Raw genomic sequence first — 21029 nt, 5'->3', positions numbered from 1 at the left:
TGTTGAAAAACAAAAACAAAAAACGTTAATATTAACTAGTAAATAATAATGAAAAACTAAAGATAATATAACGATTTATTGTGCCGTGATAAAAGTCACTGCTTAAAAGTAATTTCGTCCAGATTAGTGTAATCCCGAAATGAACATTACCCTTTAAAGCTAACACGGTCTTTCAAACTCCGTGTACCTAAAGTCAGAAAGTGAAACCTATTTGTGTTGCATCCTTCAATAAAAAAAATTCGAGAGGTAAATAATGAAACTATCAGTTTCTATTCTTAAACTAATACGAGAACATATTTTAACCTCAATTAAAATATATTAGTATTATAAATATTATTTTTTACTTTATATTCTTAAACTAAAATATTAATAAATAAGAAAATTAAAATCATATTAATTATAAAAATTGTAAAATCTATAAGAATATATTGATATTATAATTTATAACATTAATTAAAATATATATTTAGGCATTGTAACTCTTTTAGGAGTCTTAGGTTTGATTCTCTACAAAGTCATACTTATTTTTTTAATGTTCACTAATAAGATGATTATATACATTATTATCTTATTGTAATGTATTAATTTATTAAAAATGACTAATGAGCAGTTAACAAAATGACCGAAACGAAAATAAATAAAATATTTAGTGACTTAAATATAAATTTTAAAATTTTAGTAGCTAAAATGAAAGTTCTCTAAAAGTTTAGATACCATTTGTATATTTTACACTATAATTTATGTGGTAATGACGTAGTTTGAAGAATCGATTTCCCATTTTTAATTTGTGATTAATTTGTGATTATCGGAGGGCCTTAATTTTGATTTGCGAAGACATTTTTTAAAATACTATAGAAAATACTGTAAAATCTAAAATAAATTTTGACTTACCCTACTAGACTAAATAAAAAAATCCGTTATTTTTGTTGGGCTAAATCAACCCTGATATATAGCTAACAAATAGCTATAAATTTTAAAATACGATGTTATTATATTAAAGTATGATATTTAATTAAAATCATATAATTTTTTAAAATGAATATTTCGTCCCTTATTTTTTAGAGTATTTTGGCTCTAAATATTTCATTTTAACATAAAAAGTCTCATAATGTTTAACTGAATAGTCATTTTATTTTTTGTACTTTTTTTTAGAATATTTTAACTCTCAACATTTTATTTTAGGGGTAAAAACGATATTCTTTAAAGTGTTAACCGTTTGTCAACTAACAATTTTTATACATAGAGATACCTTTTTACCCTAAAATGAAACATTAGAGGTCAAATTGATGTAAAAAAACAAAAACTAAAATAAATATTTGAATAAATGTTTAAGATTAATTTTGATATAATGTCATTTCTTTTTAAGGATTAAAACATTTCTAAAAAATGGTGTCATTTATTTATTTTTATATTATATAATATAAAATCTATAAAGAAAACTATTTTTTTATAGAAATTTTGGGGTGCCAAATGACACCCCTCATCCTATACTTGTTTCGTCAGTGCTAGGTAACCATCTATAACTTTCATCCTTGTCTCAATTATAACGAGTAATGAATAGGATTTTTTTTTAAATTACTCATATACGATTTATTAATTGACTAATTTGAATATTATAGAGGCCTAATATAGGACAATTCTTTTAATTCAGTTTGTTTCATTCGTAAACACCGATATTTAAAATCATAATCTTATTTAATAGATATAGTGTCTCATTCTACTAGATCAACTGATTGTTAATTTCGAAAAAATGCAAAAAGACATTTGGGACCCTTGTAGTTAAAAAAAACCAAACCATTGTGGCCATCGAATTACTTTTGTACTTAATGTGACACTCTAACTCGAAAAATAAACTCAATGTGACCTTTTGACTAATGTTTTCTGTCGTTGACTATTACAGTGCAGACGTAGTGGTCCATTGTAGTCATTTTATAAAAATTTAAAGCTCAGTGCTCATTATATATTTTCTGAAAACTTAATATCTAAAATGATTATTTTAACATAGTTTAGTGACTATTTACAGATTTGATCTTACAAAATTAATGGTTATATCGATCTTCGACGTCTATTTTAAAATTTTCAATGAAATACTGTTGACATTTTTGTAATTTTGCCATTTTTTAATTAAAAACAAGTCGGCAATTGGACCCCTAATGTTCAAACTTCACTCATTTCCTGCCACTTTCCTAGGGTTGTTCTTATTTTATTTATCCAATTAAGCATTTAAAAGGTCAATTTACCCCTTATTTTTGTCTTTCTTTTTTATTTTATAATATTACAATATCCAAATTTTTTCAAACTTTTTATCGTCTCCTTCCTCCAACTTGGTTATAAGAGAATATATAAATCCTTTTTTTTTCCTTCTAAATCACCTCTATCATGATTAATTTTCTTAAAAATAGTTACTTCAAAAGAAAAATTACCTGGAATTGAAAGTATATGTAAAATATATTTTTTTTTACAAGAGTCTAAAATAAATTTTGTTCATATCATATTTTGGTGCGTATATACTGTAGACACAACCGTTCGAATTCAAGATTTTTAAAAAAATAATATTCTCTTTAATTATTGAGACTACTCAATGAGTTCGGTTCGTATCATACTTAAAATCATAAGATTTAAACATGTCTTATGATCAAATTGATACAATATTTTCTTTTTTTAGAAAAATCTAATAGTAATACTGAATTTTGAATTAATAAGAATCCAAAATCTTAAATATTAATCTTTGATGATAAAAATATTATTATATCCAAATTTTAATATATTGTATGCAGAAATGAAATAAATGCGAATAATAATTAAATGTGAACCTAGGAAAAGATCAAGAATGTAGACAAAATATTATAACACGACAATATAAATAGAAATCTATATATTTGATTATAATATAAATTTATATTTTTTTTCTTTATTCTAAAAATAATATTAATAGTAAATTTATAATTATGTTTTAATTTTAAATAACGTACGAATGATTTTAGGCTAGGATTATTGAGTTTAGGATATTTTTAAGTGAAACATACGCTCGGTTTGCATTTAGAAGATTAAAAAAATGAGAAGTGGAAATTTTGGGGTCCAACAGTAAGTGAACATGATAGTCTATGGCGATCGATGGCGATGAGTGGTTGCTGTTGATATGAGACTTTGATTTAATTCAAGGGTCAAATTCATATTTTATCTAAAATTTAAGTTTGAAAATGATATTTCATTAAAAGTTTAAGGTTAAATTAATATTTGACATAAAGTCAAAAATACCCCTAATATGTAACTAAATAGTTGTTTTGCCCTTTATTTTTTGGAGCGTTTTAGCCACAACGTTTTATTTTAGGATAAAAAAACCTCTTTGTGTGGATGAAAATCTGTAGTTAACAAACGATTAATGCTCCAAAATAAGTGTCTTTTATTTTAAAATGAAATGTTGGAGGCCAAAATACTCTAGAAAAAAAATAATAAGGGCCCAAGCGATATTTAGTCAAATGTTAGGGGTCTTTTTACCCTAAAATAAAATGATAGAAGCCAAAATATTTCAAAAAATAATAAAGGCTAAAATGACCAATTTGATAAATATTATGTACTAAAATGACAATTTAATCAAATATTAGAGTTCTTTTTATCTTAAAATAAAATTTTAGTAGCCAAAATATTCTAAAAAAATAAGAACTAAAATAATCATTTTAATAAATATTAATAACTAATTTAACAATATATCTTAATATTTTATTAAAAGTTTAGAGAAATCAAATTAACCCATATCCACCTCTAATTTTACTAGTCTACTCAACTACTTTATCTATCAAAGTCAAACTCTTTATAGTTTATTGTACAGCCACAACGTCCACTTTGACCAGAGCCCGCCATGTTTGATGCTTCTCAGCTGAATAAACCAGTCCCTTTATACAAAATTAATGCCTCCATTGCTTTACATAATCATCATATACCATGGGAAACTTCATCTTCTTCTTCATCGTCTCCCTTTTCTTCCCATTTTTCTCCACCGTTTTTACCGTCGAGTCGAACACTTCTTCCTGCCCAATCGACCTCAGTTATGTCGAAACCTTCCCATGGGACGAATCCACCTGCTTCAACCCACAAGGAACACAGTGCTGCCAAACGCTAACCAGCCTCTTCGGCATGGGAATGGCCCAGTACCTCAAAGAAACATCCGTTTTCCAGTTGCCGAATCCCAACGTTGCTTCTTCTTGTCTCTCCGATTTCCAGAACAAGATGGCCGCCAAATCCGTACACCCATCTCTGGTGTCTTCTTGCTTGAGGAACTCGACGCAATTCGTCAGCAACACTTCGAATTGTGATGGGATTATAACGGTTCAAGATTGGGTTCAAAAACTGGGTCCGGTCACTGTATTGGATACGGCTTGTAAAGGCGACGTGACTGGTTTGAATTGCAGACCATGTATCGAAGCAGGTTACAATGTTTACTCGAGGCTACTGAGTCTGGATCCGAATTCCACAAAGTGTTTCGATTTCACCGTTTTGTATGCCATTGGTGTGGTAAATGAATTTGGTCCAAAGGATCAAGGGTCAGCTAATTGCATACTGGGTTTGCCGTTGGATAGCTCGGTTGATGAGAAATCAAAGAGGAAATTAAGCAGGGATTCCGTGTTGAGATTGGTATTTGGTTTTTTGGGTGCTTTTGTTGGTGTTTTGGTTGCTTCTGGATTCATATTTTTTTACAGGAAATGGTATAGGAAGAACAAGAGAGACGCTTCACATAGACGATTCGTGAGCGGTTTCAGGTCCGGTGTGTTGCCGAATTCCGGTGCCAAATGGTTTCATTTATCGGAGCTCGAACGAGCCACCAATGGTTTTTCTCCGAAGAACTTGATCGGCCGAGGTGCGTACGGAGTTGTGTACAAAGGAACCCTTGCGGATGGTGCTTTGGTTGCCGTAAAACAGATACTCGATTTCGAATCGGAAGGCGACGATGATTTCTCGAACGAAGTCGACATCATAAGTAAGATCAGGCATCGGAATCTTCTATCACTCCGAGGCTGTTGCGTCACGAGCGACACGGAGAAAGGTCGAAGACGATATCTGGTTTACGACTTCATGTCGCATGGCAGCCTTGGTGATCATCTATTCAATGATTCCACTAGGCCAAAACTGAATTGGCCTCAACGGAAGAACATAATTCTTGATGTTGCTAAAGGCCTAGCTTACCTGCACTACGGGATCAAACCATCGATTTATCACCGAGACATCAAGGCAAACAACATACTTCTCGACTCGGTAATGAAGGCGAAAGTCGCGGACTTCGGATTGGCGAAGCAGAGTTCGGAAGGCCAGTCTCATCTCACAACAAGGGTTGCAGGCACACATGGCTATTTAGCACCCGAATACGCACTCTACGGACAACTAACAGAGAAAAGCGATGTTTACAGCTTCGGAATCGTGATCCTTGAGATAATGAGTGGGAGGAAAGTGATCGACACATCAAATTCATCCTACCTATTGATCACAGATTGGGCTTGGAAGCTGGCGAAATCGGGCAATGTACAAGAAATCTTCGACGAATCAATAAGAGAGGAAGGACCGAAAGGCGTGATGGAAAGGTTTGTTCGAGTAGGGATTCTTTGTGCTCATGTCATGGTGGCTTTCAGGCCGAAAATTGCAGAGGCTTTGAAGATGTTAGAAGGTGATATTGACATCCCCAAGTTACCAGACAGGCCATCGCCACTGAGTCATGAGTCCTTTAGGTCATCCTTGGGAAGTATAGCATCAACAAGTAATACATCAAAATATAGCTCAAGTTTGTTGATAGTATAGATTGATTTCATTCTTGGGGCTAGGCTTAGAAAAATATATATTTATTTCATTCAAGTTTTCATGTAATTATTCTTAATAACATTAAACAATTTTTGGAGTAATTATATCTACTCAATTACATGTGTTTTTGTTGCAACTTTTGATATTTTTTTAGAGTTAATTGTATTATATTTAAACTATAACCCTCATTTTAAATTAGACCTTAAACTTTTGAATATTTCACTTTCACCCCCAAATTATGACTCTCATTCTAAATTAATCCTTAAACTTTTGAACATTCCAATTTCTTCCTAAACTATGACACTCTTTCTAAATTGGTCCCAAAATTTTTGAATGTTCCAATTTCATCCCCAAATTAATCTAAATATGTAATTAGTTTCAACCATAATTTAACGTAAATTTTGTTTTTTTTCAAACATATAATAATATAACTTGGTCTAACAATTTTATTAAAATGCGATTAGTATATTCGTATAGTTTGGGGATCAATTTAGAATGAATGTCATAGCTTGGAGATGAAATTGAAATGTTCAAAAGTTTGAGGATTAATTTAGAATGATAATCATAATTTATGGATGAAATTGGAACATTTAAAAGTTTAGAGATCAATTTAAAATAAGGGTCATACTTTGATGACATGTGATGCAAATAATGCTTTTTCTTAATGAAATGATATTTTTTTATATCTATATTAAATTGGTATAATGACAAAATTAACCTCTGACGATGGTATAAACGGTTTCAGAATCATAAGGCAGCCTACTCAAATTTTCCTCGAAAATCAGTCCTGGATCCAACCCGGAAGAACACTCTTTGGGGTACTCTTTTAGGCCTTTGCTTTTTAAAAGATCAGCCAGTATTATAACTGTTCCCAGCTCCGCCACCTCCACTGCTGGTATTAGTGCTATTGCTACATCTTTGGGTTTGATTTTCATCTTCTTGAGCCATTGTCTCTACCAATTTCCATATAAAACAGAATTTTTTTTCCTTCAAAATTTGAAGAAAAACCCAAGAATTTAAAGCTTTTGAGGAACACCCAAATCTTAAAAACTTGTTAGGAAAAAGATGTTAACATGTCCTGGGCAGATAACCTGGCTAGTATAACTTCATTCATGTTACTCTTCATATAAACATAGAAACTAAGCTTTTTGAAACTGATGAGAGAGATGAACAGTCTTTGAAATCAAAATATTATTAAGGATGAAAAGGAGGGAGGGTCTGTTTGATATAAAAGTAAATATAAAACTATTGTTTAACGGTCAGTTTGATGTTTTAGCAGTGTTTTAGGAATAAAACTAAATATTAACTTTTTTTTTTATTAATGTAACCACATCATCAATTTAAAATTAATGGAGATACGATGGACTGATTATTTTGTTACAAATCGATAATATTAGTGATTAATTTGTTATTTTTTAAACTTAGTGAAGAAAACAAAAATTTATTCAAATATTAGTGACCATTAGTGTAGTTTACCCTAAAATTAATTACTTGTTTACAATTTTTGATGATATACTCTATCAAACACTTAGGGGGCGTTTGGAAGGAATCCACATTCCCCCGTTTAGTTAGTCTGAGAATCTTATTCTCGGTAATATAAGATTACTAATAGTAGATTTTTAGGTATATTATCGGGAATGTCATTACCTACCTTTCTTTAGGTATTGTTGGATTACTGACGTTTTAGATTAAAATGCCCTTAATTTTTTTTTCAAAAATATTATTATTCTGTCATTAAATAATAAAAATTCTACGAAGGTTAAATTACAAATTTATCCTTAAACTATTTTAGATTTACAAAACAAAAATTTATAATTACAATTTTATATGAAGTTAAGTGGTTAAAATAAAATTTTACCCTTCCATTTAATTTTTTTTTACAAAATTGACAATATAATAAGAACAATTTGATTAAATATATATTTCAATAATTTTTTATTCTTTTAACCAAACACGGTAATCTTACATTCCTGCTAAGTCAACCAAATACAAAATATAATATTTCCAGTAATCCTATTCCCGGATAATCTTACATTCCTACCTATAATCTTACATTCCATAAACCAAACACACTCTTACTCTAATATCATAATAATAGTTTACACACACGTCATTTTACAGTTGCAGAACTAGAGTTCTTCAACCTGTGTTCACATCGACATGGACGATGCCATGCAGGAACTACAGTTAGAAAAGTGAGTGATTTTGGTATTATTTGGAAACTATAAGGGTAAAAATGTCAGAAAAAAGTCAAAGTGAAACGAGTTTTTCTGGAGGGTACAGCGTTTTATGAGGACGAGAAACTAACCTTTTTTTTTCCTTCTTCTGTCCTGTGGTGATGGAGGAGTCGCAGGAATTACCGGAGTGTCCGGTTTGCTTGCAACCGTACGACGGCGAGTGCACGATCCCGCGTGTGCTCGCTTGTGGCCACACGGTGTGCGAGTCATGCCTCGTGAACCTCCCTAAGAAACTCCCGGGAGCGATCCGATGCCCCGCCTGTACGGTTCTCGTCAAGTACCCGCCGGAGGGTCCCACGACTCTCCCCAAAAACATCGACCTCCTTAGACTCATCCCCGCCTCTGAAAATCCCCGAAAACCCGTCAACAAACCGAAAAATGTCTCCCATGTCCCTTTCCTCCCTCGATCTTGGTCCGACGAATTTTACTCCAACTGGAAAAACTACCTCCTCCGTGACGATGACGTTGACAGAAACAAAGTGAGTCTTTTGCCTGTTGGGTATTTTTCAACCGGTGGGGAGGATGACTCTGTGTTTAATACTGAGTATCTCGTGAGAGTTATGGATTGTTTGCGTGAAATGAAAGAGGATGGAAGAGAAGAATTGGGTTTAGTTTTAAGAGCATTTACTAAGCAAATTTGTAGAATTTGTAGAATGTTGGGTCTGTGGGGTGATCTTGGGGATGGGGTTTTGTATTTAGTAAGTGAGAAGCAGAGATGGGGTAACTTTTTGGATGAAAACTTGTGTAGTTTTGAAAAAGATGGGGTTTTTAATTTCGCAATGATCGGTATGGAAATGTGCGAGGCCGTCGTTTCTTTACATGGAGAAGGGTTGATTGCTGGTTGTTTAAGCTTTGCTTGCTTTCAGTTCGATGATTTTGGGCATATATATATTGATTTGAACGAGGTGTTATTGACCGGAAGGGGAATAAATGTTATGAATGTTGTTTATAGTGGTAAAAAGATTAGTGATGAAGAAATTGGTATTTTGTTTAAAGATTTGTTGAAAAGGGATGTATTTGTTAGCCCTGAGGTGTTGCTTAAGCTTTTAGATAAAAAGGGTATTGAGGTAGAGTGTGATAGCTCAAGATATTCGATAGGATCTAGTTCGGATGCTTGGTTGTTAAGTTGTATTCTGCTTAGGATTGTCAATGGGGAAGCTTTTAGTGATGAGTTGGTTGATTATATGTGCCATATTATTGTGAAAGGAAGTGAAAATTGTGAAATAGATTGTTCGAGTGTGTATACAAGTTTCATGGAGAAAGTGAGTTCTTTGTTTGGAACTAAATTTGGGGACAAATGTGTGCCTTTGCAACAGATTCTATGTAAATGCTTGGATCTTGATCCCGAGCATCGTTCACTTGTGAGAGATGTATGGAAATGTATTAGGGAGCTAGTTATTAAACCTCAATTCGATAAATTGGTGAAATTGGATGGTGCAAGTTATGATGAGAACGGAGATCGATGTTTGGTTGCGGGAAAATTGTGTCTGATGTCTGGGGTAAGACCTGTAAAACAGGAAAAAGAAGAGACACAAGGAAATGAAACAAATGGTGCAACGGACATGGTTAATGGTCTCACCGAGGGAAGCATTAAATCTAAAGATTTGCAAGGCCATCTTGATTGTGTTTCCGGATTAGCCGTAGGAGGTGCAATTTCTTCTCTGTCTTTAATATACGCTGTTTCAAATTCAGGACATTTGACTGCTACCTTAATTATGTTGTAGAAGAAATTGCAAGGCATTGCTGAAAATTGAGTTAAATGCATCTTTGTTTTTAGTGCTATCTTTGTTAATTTTCAAGCATCAGAGCCTAATTGATTCAGTGCCAAGTAATGGTTAAAGGGGGAATTCCCTTGCTACCAATGAAATCAATAGGAATATCTCCTGGCCAAATGATGGAAAAGGTTCTTATTGTGTTATGGTTTCTGTATTTAGGAACTTTACTAGCATCAGGCCAGTGAATCTATGGTAATTTTGTCGCCTTTTCTCACATTTGCTGTAAGAAAAATTTAACTTTGAATTCGCTGTTGCATGGACATGGTTGCTTGTCCAAGTATAGTTACTTATTGTCCACGTTACAAGGTTTCCTTTTGTTAATGGGGTGGGTGTTTTGAAGCCGGGGTGGCAAGCGTTGTTGATTTTTGCTTTTTGATAATTGAAACAGTGTTTCTTCCATTGCACGATTGCTTCGCCTATGATACTTTCTGCATCATATCCGGTTAAACTATGTTGTTTACCTTTTATCTTTTTCTTTTTAATGTTAATGGTATGCTTGATCTTCTTCTTCTTCTTCTTCTTCGCATACAGTCTTAAATTTATTGTTCAAAACATATATAGTGTTAAATGATTTTATGAATCTCAGGCAATTTAGGAGCTGTATTCAGATTTTCCTTTTTCTGTTCTAGGGGGTTATCTGTTTAGCTCTTCGTTCGATAAATCAGTCAAAGTATGGTCTCTGCAGGTATGCTCTCCTAAATTATCATTTATTCAAGTGGCTCTACTTGTACAATTTAATTCCGAGCATACTCCGGAAGCGTAATATTTCTATGAGTAATTTAATTTGGATTATTGACTCCCTTTTGAATCAGTTTCTTCCTGAATTAATTACAGGACTACTCCCATTTGCATACGTTTAGAGGTCACGAGCACAAGGTAATGGCTGTTATCTGTGTAGATGAAGAACAGCCATTATGCATTAGTGGCGATAGTGGAGGTGGCATATTTTTATGGAGTATTACTACCCCTTTCAAGCAAGAACCGTTGAACAAATGGTACGAGGAAAAGGATTGGCGCTACAGCGGAATTCATGCTTTGGCAGTTTCAGAGAACGGCTATTTATACACAGGAAGTGGAGATAAATTGATTAAAGAATGGTCATTACGGGTATATTTCTTTAATTTATCATTATATGTTTGCTGCTTATTTATTAACCTTTTGAAATGCTAGATGATAATAATTCGGAACCTTGCTTTCCTTTTCTTCCAGGATGGCACCCTGTCAGGCACTATGACTGGCCATAAATCGGTAGTTTCTGCCATAGCAGTGAGTAATGGAGTTCTTTACAGTGGGAGTTGGGATGGAACTGTTCGATTGTGGAGTCTAAGTGATCATAGCCTTTTAACTGTTTTAGGGGAAGACATGCTGAGAACCGTGTCCACCGTCTTGTCTCTTGCAGCTGACCAGCATACACTTATTGCTACTTATGAAAATGGCTCTGTAAAGGTTCTTTGTTCTTCGAACATTTCTCGAGTTTGTCTTCTATTTATTGTATTCTTTCGCGTGCGATTACATTTTTTATGGAAATGAATTGATGCCACACTATCCGTATGATAGCTTATGGAATGATGCCGGTATCCACAGTCTGAAACTACCTTGCTTGAAAGCTAGAAGTCTGATTTCAGTGCTTTTCAGTAAATGCACAACATCTGTTCTTGCCACCCCCTCCTTTCCTTTTATTCGAGTTTGGTAATGAGATCATTTCCATCCTTCATTCTTCTTTCCAGATCTGGAGGGACGATGTGCTTCGGAAATCAATGCAAATACACAATGGTGCCATTTTCACTGTTAGCTTGAGTGGGAAATGGCTTTTTACAGGAAGTTGGGACCGGACCATCAAGGCACAGGTTTGAACACAGGCTTAACTAATTAATCTTTGTTTGCCTGAGACGTGGGCTCTACTAAGATGGGGAAAACCGTTGTACACTTTATTCTAAAATTCTATTCATTTGTAGGAGCACTTTTTCTATGTTTAGATTTACCGATGTCATCGGGATAACTGATTTGCAGGAACTAGCAGGAGACGATGTTGAAGTAGATGTTCTACAGATTGGATCAATTCCTTGTGATTCTGTCATAACAGCTTTATCATACTCGGAGGGGAAGCTTTTTGTCGGTTTTGGTGATCGGAACGTTAAGGTATGTTCTGTGATTTTATGTAGCTTTTCATGAAAATTGATCCTTTTATATCATTTCTCATGAGGTAAACAATCCAAATTGTATTTTACACAAATAACCACTTTATTCTTTTCAAGCCTGGCATTTGTTATGGTTGCCATCACCCACTTTTTGAACTATAACAGTGTTCTATTTTGATCCTTTCAATTCGACAGACTTCTGCATTTCCGTTTCTAGGCTTTAAGACCTCCATGCATGTAGATGATAACCAACAACGGAAATGAGATTTGCTTGTGGTTATCGTTTGTTTTTCGGTTTTGTTTTCAGTTTCCTACCAACCATGGATGAAAAGTAATCAGTTAACATTGATCTCAACTTGCAGGTATACTATCATGGGAAGTGATCAAGGTTTATCATCACCCTAACCGTTTCTCCTCTGGGATTTAGCTGCTGGCAAACCTTGTAATCTGGTTCTGATAGACGACGGTGCGGATGACCTTTGTACAGAAAATCACACCGATACATGTATACAGGGCGTGAGGAGTGTGAAGTGTCGCAACTCATGTTGAAGTTCTCCTCATGACAAGTAAAATGACGGTAAATGTTGGACTATGATAACCATGTCAAACACATATGCTAAATACGAATCCTTTTAAGAAAAATAAACACTTCAGGTAATGTATCTAATTTGAGTCATTTAAATACAGTTTATATATATATATATATATATATATTACTTTTTCATCAATAAAATAATAACATATATCGACATCTTATTAGATGGTATTAATTATTAAATAAAAAAAACTAACCGATATAGTGTAAATGATCGTTAACCAATTAACGGGTTTTTTCCCTCTAAAATAAGTCTTTTTGACCAAAATTAAAATATTGAAGGCTAAAGTGTTTAGAAAAAGAAATAATGGCCAATTGAGTATTTAGACAAGTATGAAAGATGAATTGTTTTTTATTTTATAATTTATGTTAAGGATTCGGGATTGTCCTATCCAATGCTTGTACTTTTGTTTTAGAATAGGATAAAACACGGTTATAATCATATTTGACTATGTTTCGTATTAAAAATTAAAATAAAAACTCATCTAAAATTAAATATACAAAGGAAACTAAAATTTATTAATATTTTCCCTACAAATTATTCATAGATTACTTTTTAAAATATATATATATATTCTACAAGATCGTCATATTTACTAGCATATATTTAGTACGTTAAAAATATTAATATAAATATTATTTGAGTAGCCCTGAGTTATAAGTTCATAAATAATTTAAATTAAATAGATTAATTTTTTTTTTGAGTAATATGGGGTAAGTGGAAAACATAGACCAGAAAGCCAAATCTACAAAAGAAGAATCACTTTTGTCTTCAATTTTAAACTATGAAAAGAAATTATGGTATATAAATCTAGATTTATTGATTATTTTTATTATTTTGTCATTATTATTGAGTAACTTTCACCCACATGAATCTAATAAATTATTATATATGTTTGAATGTTTTTTATTTACTTTATTTAAAAATTGCGAAGAATATGAATCCATATAATTTCCTCGTCTTAGTTGGTTAAATATCAGTTAATTAGAACTCATTAAACGGTCTTAATAGTTAAAATAAGTATTGTTCTTTGAGATTTTAATTCAAATAGTTGAATCTGTAGGATGTGTACATAATCAATAATCAAAAAAGATTTTAAACAAATAATATCTTATAATCATCGTTATACAAAAAAATATATTTACCAAATAAATTGATAATGGTCAAACTGATGGGTTCAATAATAGTATGAATACATGTATAAAATATTGTATTTTAAGAATTTCTTGACAAATTATAAATGAAATGACAATTGATTTATATATAAATATTTCATGATTGATTAAATAATAATGTATAGCTATTTTATTTAAAAACAAAAATATTAATTATTATCTTAAAATTATTTGATACCAATTAACCGTTACATAATTAAAAAAAATATTTATTTCAAATGAAAATAATTTTGTTTTTAAAAAAATGTTATTTAATACAAATTAAATTTTTGTTTAACGGGAAATAAAAAATATGTGTAATCAAAAATGAAAATTTAAATTAATAAAAGTTGCCAAATTTCATATTATTAAAATCATAAAATTATCAGGAATTAATTGATTTGGTAGATGATGTATTAAATCTCTTAAGTAAGATCAAATCTTAACAATATGAATAAAATAAATTAGATTCAAATGATATTCCTCATAATAAACTACTGTAATACTCGATCCAAATTAATCCGACAATTGATCATATATATATATAGGTGGTTTTAAAAAAAACTAAAATTGTTCAAGCTGAAAGAAAAGCTGCCTAAGGCTAGAAAATTATACTTGCCGTACCTCCTTTTTGCTATCTCCAATTCAACAGAGGAAGAAAATTTATTTACAAAAATGGAACTCAGAAACAATGAAGCTCTCCATAATGTAAACATAAAAACTAAAAAGCTGAGAATTGAGCGTTTATGGTGTTAGCTTTATTGCTCGAAACTTACAGCGGTTGTCGGAATCTTTGATTTCAAAGGCAGATTAATCGGCTGTTTGACGGATTTGTGCCGGTCATTGATGCCCTGTTGCGGAGCTAACTTTTGGGGCTGGAAATGAGATTCATCCAACTCCATTTCCGGTTTCCTTTTTATCTTTTTCTTTGGAAGTGAGGCATCCGCCATCTTGATTTCATCATCCATGGCACTGCTTGAGATGCCCTTTAACTTATCCTGTTTTCGTCCGTCAAAACTGGAATCATTTGTCGAGGGACTAGGAACCCGGATGGCAGCTGCTGCTGTGTTCGAAAGTGACTTGTTAGTTGAAAGTAAAGCTTGAGTACCGGGATCAATAGCCGACCTCTCCTGTGTGTGCTGTGACTGTGCACTTGAGGCAGAGTCCACTCGAGCGCTCTCCTCCACCCCAGGTTCCAACATCTTTTTCCTCTTGATTTTCTCCTGATCCTTTAAAAAGGACAAAGAAGAACACAAAAAAAGCAAACATCAATCAACCTGATGAGATAGTAGTCAACAATCAATAAATCGGAGATCCATCGAAAAATGGCAAACAAAACTTCTGGTTCATCTGAATCTGAAACCCTAAGAATAATTGCAAACAAGGGCTAGGTTGAGCTAAATGTTCAGAAAAGAAAGATTATCAATAGCCAAGCCTAACAAAACCTTGAAGCTAAAAGTTTTTGTGATGGATTGCATTCAGTCTGCAGAAGACTTGCAACTTAATTTGAGAACATATAAACACCGATAAAATGTGGTACCACAACAATGGCGAAATGCTGAGAAGAGAGTAAGTACCTTACGTCTATTGTACCTTGCTCTCCGTCTTTCCTTTGCCCTACATATTGAACGTTTAATCTCATGGTTGTCCATCATATCATTTGGCCACAGCTGTGCAAGCTGTTCAAAGATGTACTCCAAATGTAAGATGATATAATATATCATACAATGTAGAACCATAATCAAGAATAAAGAACAATAACCAATAGCTTTATCTCCAACAAACGAAAAGCAAAAGGAAAATGATCAGATCAAAGAACAAGAGATCCATTTAAGGTTAACACAGGAAATGCGTTGAAGAACTTCACAAGATTGAATCAAATTATTTGGGAAAGAACAATAGTGACAATGTAAGATAAAATCTATGAATTCTGTTGAGCAACAAGCAATTGAAGGCATCTTTTAGGTATAAATGTGATCAAAGGGAAAGATAGCGTAGTTGTTCAAGTGAAGGGTACAAAAGAAAAAAAAAGGGAAGTAGGGAAAGACAGAAGAATAAGAATTCATTATGAATTTTGTCTTTCATTATGAATTGAAGGCATCTTTTACAAATTAGTAGAGAAATAATTATTTAGTGCCTAACCTCTACATAAAGCTTTCTGATTTGTGGACCAGCATCTTCATCTAATCCCTGCAGCAAATAAACGATAGAAAAGTGAAGATAAGATTCATTACGAATAAAATTTTCCCAACAAAGATGAATTTGTCAATATGGGACATGCGATTACGTCAACATAGAGGTCATAAAGTTCACAAATCTTGTTCTCCAATGGTGCGTCCATGCTAAATTTTTTTCTAAAAAACTCTTTCTTCAGAACCAATTTCTTGAAAATCATCAGAAGCTCTGGGTTGCTGTTCCAACATCTGAAAAGAAAAATGCATTTTTTCATACAGTGTAGGGGTTTTTTTCTTCTTTTTTTTTTGCTTTTGATCTTAAGCAAAGCAGTGTAAAAGCTATATTTAATCACAGTGAGGCGGCAAAAAGATAAAAGACTGTTGAATTAGGAACAACTAAGTAAAAAAAGAAGAAAAAAAAGAGAATAACAAGGGGTGAGAGGAGAGAGAGTAAAACAAACCTTTGTCTCAAAAGAAGGAAGTCTCGCTTTTATCATCGCTGTGATTTCCTTCTTGATCAGTTGAAATCTAGCAGCTTTTTCTTGCTTTGCTGTTGGTGACACATCCATATTAATCATGATTTTGAGGTTCCTCTGCATCCAAAATATTGTCCCAAATTTGTAAATGAGTAATTGAGAAAGATGACCCATTTTGATTTAACGAATTTATTGGAAATGAATTGAGCAAAAAAGAGGTCTAATCTTTTATAAATAAAATATATAAAAGTAACAAGCAAAATGTTTACATAGTCCCTGTTCATTAATTATTTTACCAGTGCTACATTTCAAAGCATGAAGATGATAAAGCATGGGAAATCTTCCAAAAGCCAGAAAACTTGCTCACATATTTGATCACCAACAAACAGTCTCTCAAGTAGTATGGTTCTAAAATAGGATCCGACAGAACTTGGATTCTAACCCAAGAAAAAATGTGTCAAGATCACACAAATTTAATTGCATGAGTCAAGAACCAAAATATATGCACTAACATTACAGAGCCACCATAACTGCAATTCCAAAGGTCACAAGTAGTCCAATACAAGGAAAAGTTTCTTCGCCGAAACAAAAGGAACTACATCACATCACATGTACTAAAAGCAAAAGCTATGTCAGTAGAAAGGGAGATTTAACAGAAAATATTCTAGATTTGAGTGTTATAGGTATGTTGGCATGCAACAAATGATATATGAACTTGATTAAGTGCAATATTCTGGAGCTGTGACTGAAAAATTGTAGGTGTCTGATACCTTAAGGGTTCTTAGCTGTATTAAATGACCAAGGATGCTCATCAGGCGATTCAGTAACTCCTTGGAAACTTTCCCCTGGCTTGCCTGCCACAAATATCAAAATGAAATTGGTAAAACTTAAATCTTTCCTGAAGGCATCACGCCATTGGAAAAAATTGACAATCTGAAAATGAGTTGTTTTACAAGACATAAAAATGTTAATAACAGTCCCACACCGCTAACCTAGCAACTTTAGAGAGCTTAAGCTTTATTTCTTTAGGCAATCTCCTCTTAATCGCATCAGCCTCTTGATTTTCCATAGCAGGCGGCCTAGCTATGAAATTTTAGACAGGAAGGGAAAACAATATTACTTTAGAAGGATTTATTCATGGTTATATTGTACAAGACTCATATACACTTACATTCTGCAACTATCTTCTCTAGCTCTCTAATGGCCTTTTCAAGCATGGAACTTTTGGGCCTAAGAGTAGAACCATCCTTTTTCACCATATGTGAAGATTTCTGCAAAGCATATAGCACATAAAACCAAATTCAATATGAAAACGTTAATATCTAACGCAAAACTAGTTTCTCATGTCTCTCTGATGGACAATAATTTGGACAAAGCACATAGCTTCTACTTTTGTATCTTTCAAAACACAGATGTGTGCACACACTCACAAAGAGACGTTTAAAGCATCTCTGAACGTTCCAGGGTGTTTCAAGTAGTCCACACACATTAAAATGAAATTTGAGAGACTAGAACAAATTAACTCAGAACTGTTTCTTTTGTCTCTGTATCTATGGCTAATATCTTTCAGTTGAATAAATCTCATGTAAGTCTATATTAGAGTTTCTATTACCGTAATGCATACACATAAAGCCACTTAATTCCTATTGTTTCAGATATTATAGGTTTTCATTAACAGAAATAGTCTTCGTTTCAAAACTCTAACTAGGTTGGGCAGCTACTAATCATGACTAACAAAAAACAGCCAATGGAAAGTTTGAGATATGGGACAAATGATTAAAATAGATGTTTAAGATTCAGAGGATAACTTACTGCTGTTCTCATAGCATGTATACCATCAGAAACATTAATGTCTGGCAATTCATGAATGCCATTGTTTTCTCTCGTTCTAACTGATTGTTCAAGCTTATCAACATTGCTGCTTAGTTTTCCATGTTGAGGTTTGGATTGAGTGAGAGCACTTTTATCATGGTATTTCTTATGCAAAACATCAGAGGATCCAGTTGCATCTTTCAAGTTGTTACCAACAACACTTTCTGACTGCAGAAATCCCATCTTTGAGCTTTCAATATCCATGACATCTGCCAAAGGTACAGAAGTGCCACCATTTGGATCATTCAAATATGAAGAAGTATCCAATGCTAGTCTTTCTCAGAAGATTTCTTTTCGGAAGGAACGCCAGATACTGATGATTGATTCTGACCTTTTACATGCTTGTATTGTTCATCTAATGTAGTCATATTCTGGGGAGATTTAGAATTATTCTTTGCAGGAGATGGTTCAGCCCTCCCTGACATCATCTTTGCTGCCTTAGCATTTTTATTTGACAAATGACCATCATCGCTCTCATTGGGAAGTTTTGCAGCATCTTTCCTTTGCCTTTTCTTGGGCTGTTGGTTAGGTACCACAGGAGGTTTATTTCTTGAAAAAAGTAAGGAAAAGAAACAAAAGAAATCAGGGAAGGAAACTTTGAAGAAATCCACTAAGAATGAGCTTTCAACAGTAAAAGGCTAGAATTTGGTAAGGTAAATAATGCTTCACCTATTTTGCAATTATAAAAAAACATAAAATAAAATGATATAAAATGGGCAAGGGGTCCTTGACAACCACTAAAATGGCAACATTCATGATACCAGGAACCAAACTTGAAAGCCTAACTGTGAATCCCATTTTATTTTGATATTCAACCCAAATTTCTGCCTATTGAAGAGAAAATAATTCATTAATTAACCTAACGTTAACCAATAAGAGATGTATTGTGTGTGGTTGTTCCTGGTATGCCATAGGATGCATATTTATAGGCATCTAAAGTCTAAACAGTATCATTACTAAAGCTGTCACCAATCGGTGAAGAAGAAGCCGAACGAAAACGGTTAAAAGAAACTCACATTCTTTCCAACTTTCCCCTGTTAACAAAGAATCCATCATGTTTTATAGCTGAATTATCAACTTCAAAATACTCATCCTGCATAATGACCAACGAATCAACGTTATACACCAAAAAAAATACATTCCGCACTCCTTGTTATGATAAGAATAGCACAAACTAGAGTTGCATAAAACCAATAAGACGGACTAAAGATAGAAGTAATAAATTTTAGTACTTACCAGCTCTGCATCATCGATAAAAGAGTCTTCTGTATCATACTGATCATCATCTGGAGTTTCATCCAGTTCTTCCTCATCACTGCTATCTTTACCCTGAAAAAGAATTTCACTTCACATTAACATATTAAAAAATCAACTCACAATTCTAGAAAGCACGATAGAACATGTAAATACCATATAAAGAAGTTCAATCTTCTCAATAACAGCACTGAAACGATTTGGGGCTGGCTTCTTGTTCAGCTGTTTGTCCCTGAATAATGTCAAACATGATTAAGAAAAGGTAAAAGAGGACCAAAAAAAAAAGCAATTACCAGATTTTCTTCCAGTTTCCCATGTTTTCTAGGCAGTCAAGCAATTCTAAAAGCAATTACCAGGTTTTCTTCCGGTTTCCAATGATTTCTAGGCAGGCAGGCAATACAATTGCATTCAAATATACCATTAAATTCAAGCACAGTTTATTAAATAATTTAGCACAAAACTACTAAGTCAAATTTAGAGTAACGATGCCTGTTAAGAACATTAAAAATAAAGAAAATAAATTTAAAAGTAAAAATTGGGGTTGAAATAGGCGGCTCTTACAGGAGCGATGCGAGAATGGAGGTTAGGGTGGGCATTCGGCGGCGGCTCAGGTGCTGGCGCCGCCACCAGAGATGCAGCAGCTGCAGCGGGAGAAGATCCATGGGCTCTGTTTGCGTCTTTGGCAAGCTTCCTCCACGAAACAAACGTTGTCTCTCCTGGACGGAGCTCAACCGTGAAAACCTGGCGGTCACCAGCCTTCGGTGCGACCACTCTCGAGGGTTCACTGCCACCGCCAACGGCACAATTATCTTCCATCAATAATTTCGGGTCGGGTAAAGCCCAACGGCTTTATAAATTATTTGGGATCAGAGACGCTGGCCTAGTTTACGATTGCTCGCATTGCATTCGAATTCGAAATATTAATTTTTTCTCAAGTACTGAAATCTAAAACTAAAACAACAAGGGTGCGTTTGGTTCACGGAATGTAAAATTATCAGTGAGAATAAAGGATTATCAGAGAATAGAATTAATGAAAATGTTGTATTTTGTGTTTGGTTGGTTTAGCAAGAATATAAAATTACGAATAAAAGATTATTAGAATATATATTCGACCAAATTATCCTTATTATATATTTGTATAATATTACAAATTGTAAAATATTTATATATTTTCTTTAAAAAATTAAATTCATAATATTTATATAATTTGTTTCACAAAATTAAAAATATAAAAAGGTTTAATGAAAGGAAATATAAAAAAGGTTTAATGAAAGGATAAAAAAATTTTAATCCCTGAACTTCATATAAAATGTTAATTATAAATTTTTTTTGTAAATATAAAATAATTTAAGGATAAATTTGTAATTTAACATTCGTAAAAATTTTATTATTCAATGATAGAAGAAGAATATTTTTGAAAAAAATAAAAATTTAAGGGCATTTTAGTCCAAAACACCGGTAATGTTACAATACCTAAGGGAAGAGAAGTAATGACATTCCCGGTAATATACCCCAAAAAATCTACTATTAGTAATAAAATATTACCGGGAATGAGATTCCCGGTCA

General features: G+C 33.0%; 2 protein-coding genes and 1 pseudogene across 5 annotated transcripts; 2 read left to right on the top strand and 1 right to left on the bottom strand.

The window, feature by feature from the left end:
* Positions 1-3914: 3914 nt before the first annotated feature.
* Positions 3915-5798, top strand: LOC120218572 (probable receptor-like protein kinase At1g11050). The gene has a single exon (XM_039215502.1). It carries the CDS (start codon positions 3943-3945, stop codon positions 5785-5787), a length of 1845 nt encoding a protein of 614 aa, XP_039071433.1. The 5' UTR covers positions 3915-3942; the 3' UTR covers positions 5788-5798.
* Positions 5799-8059: 2261 nt separating this feature from the next.
* On the top strand, positions 8060-12520 carry LOC120218569. Of its 4 annotated transcripts, XM_039215498.1 has the most exons (7): positions 8062-9671; positions 10429-10484; positions 10634-10906; positions 11009-11245; positions 11527-11646; positions 11810-11938; positions 12300-12520. In XM_039215498.1, the coding sequence occupies exons 1-7, from the start codon at positions 8126-8128 to the stop codon at positions 12318-12320; spliced, it is 2382 nt and encodes a 793-aa protein (XP_039071429.1). In that variant the 5' UTR covers positions 8062-8125; the 3' UTR covers positions 12321-12520. The 4 variants fall into 4 exon arrangements, with proteins under 4 accessions (XP_039071432.1, XP_039071431.1, XP_039071430.1 ...); XM_039215499.1 differs by lacking the exon at positions 10429-10484 and having other exon boundaries at positions 8061-9671; positions 10698-10906; XM_039215501.1 differs by lacking the exons at positions 11527-11646; positions 11810-11938; positions 12300-12520 and adding an exon at positions 11414-11449 and having other exon boundaries at positions 8060-9671.
* A 1723-nt stretch (positions 12521-14243) lies between these two features.
* On the bottom strand, positions 14244-20374 carry LOC120218571 (annotated as a pseudogene).
* Between the last annotated feature and the right edge of the window lie 655 nt (positions 20375-21029).

The sequence above is a fragment of the Hibiscus syriacus genome, unplaced genomic scaffold (genome assembly GCF_006381635.1).
Source record: "Hibiscus syriacus cultivar Baekdansim isolate YM2019G1 unplaced genomic scaffold, ASM638163v2 tig00110198_pilon, whole genome shotgun sequence".
In the NCBI taxonomy this organism is placed as follows: domain Eukaryota; kingdom Viridiplantae; phylum Streptophyta; class Magnoliopsida; order Malvales; family Malvaceae; genus Hibiscus; species Hibiscus syriacus.
This window is presented reverse-complemented; position numbering and strand designations above follow the sequence as displayed.

Bases quoted from the DNA above. Each gene is read 5' to 3' on its own strand.
- LOC120218569 (XM_039215498.1), top strand. From the start codon at position 8,126: ATGGAGGAGTCGCAGGAATTACCGGAGTGTCCGGTTTGCTTGCAACCG. The intron at 9,672-10,428 runs GTGCAATTTCTT...TTTCTGTTCTAG, and splicing joins TTCCGGATTAGCCGTAGGAG to GGGGTTATCTGTTTAGCTCT. The intron at 11,647-11,809 runs GTTTGAACACAG...ACTGATTTGCAG, and splicing joins ACCGGACCATCAAGGCACAG to GAACTAGCAGGAGACGATGT.
- LOC120218572 (XM_039215502.1), top strand. From the start codon at position 3,943: ATGGGAAACTTCATCTTCTTCTTCATCGTCTCCCTTTTCTTCCCATTT.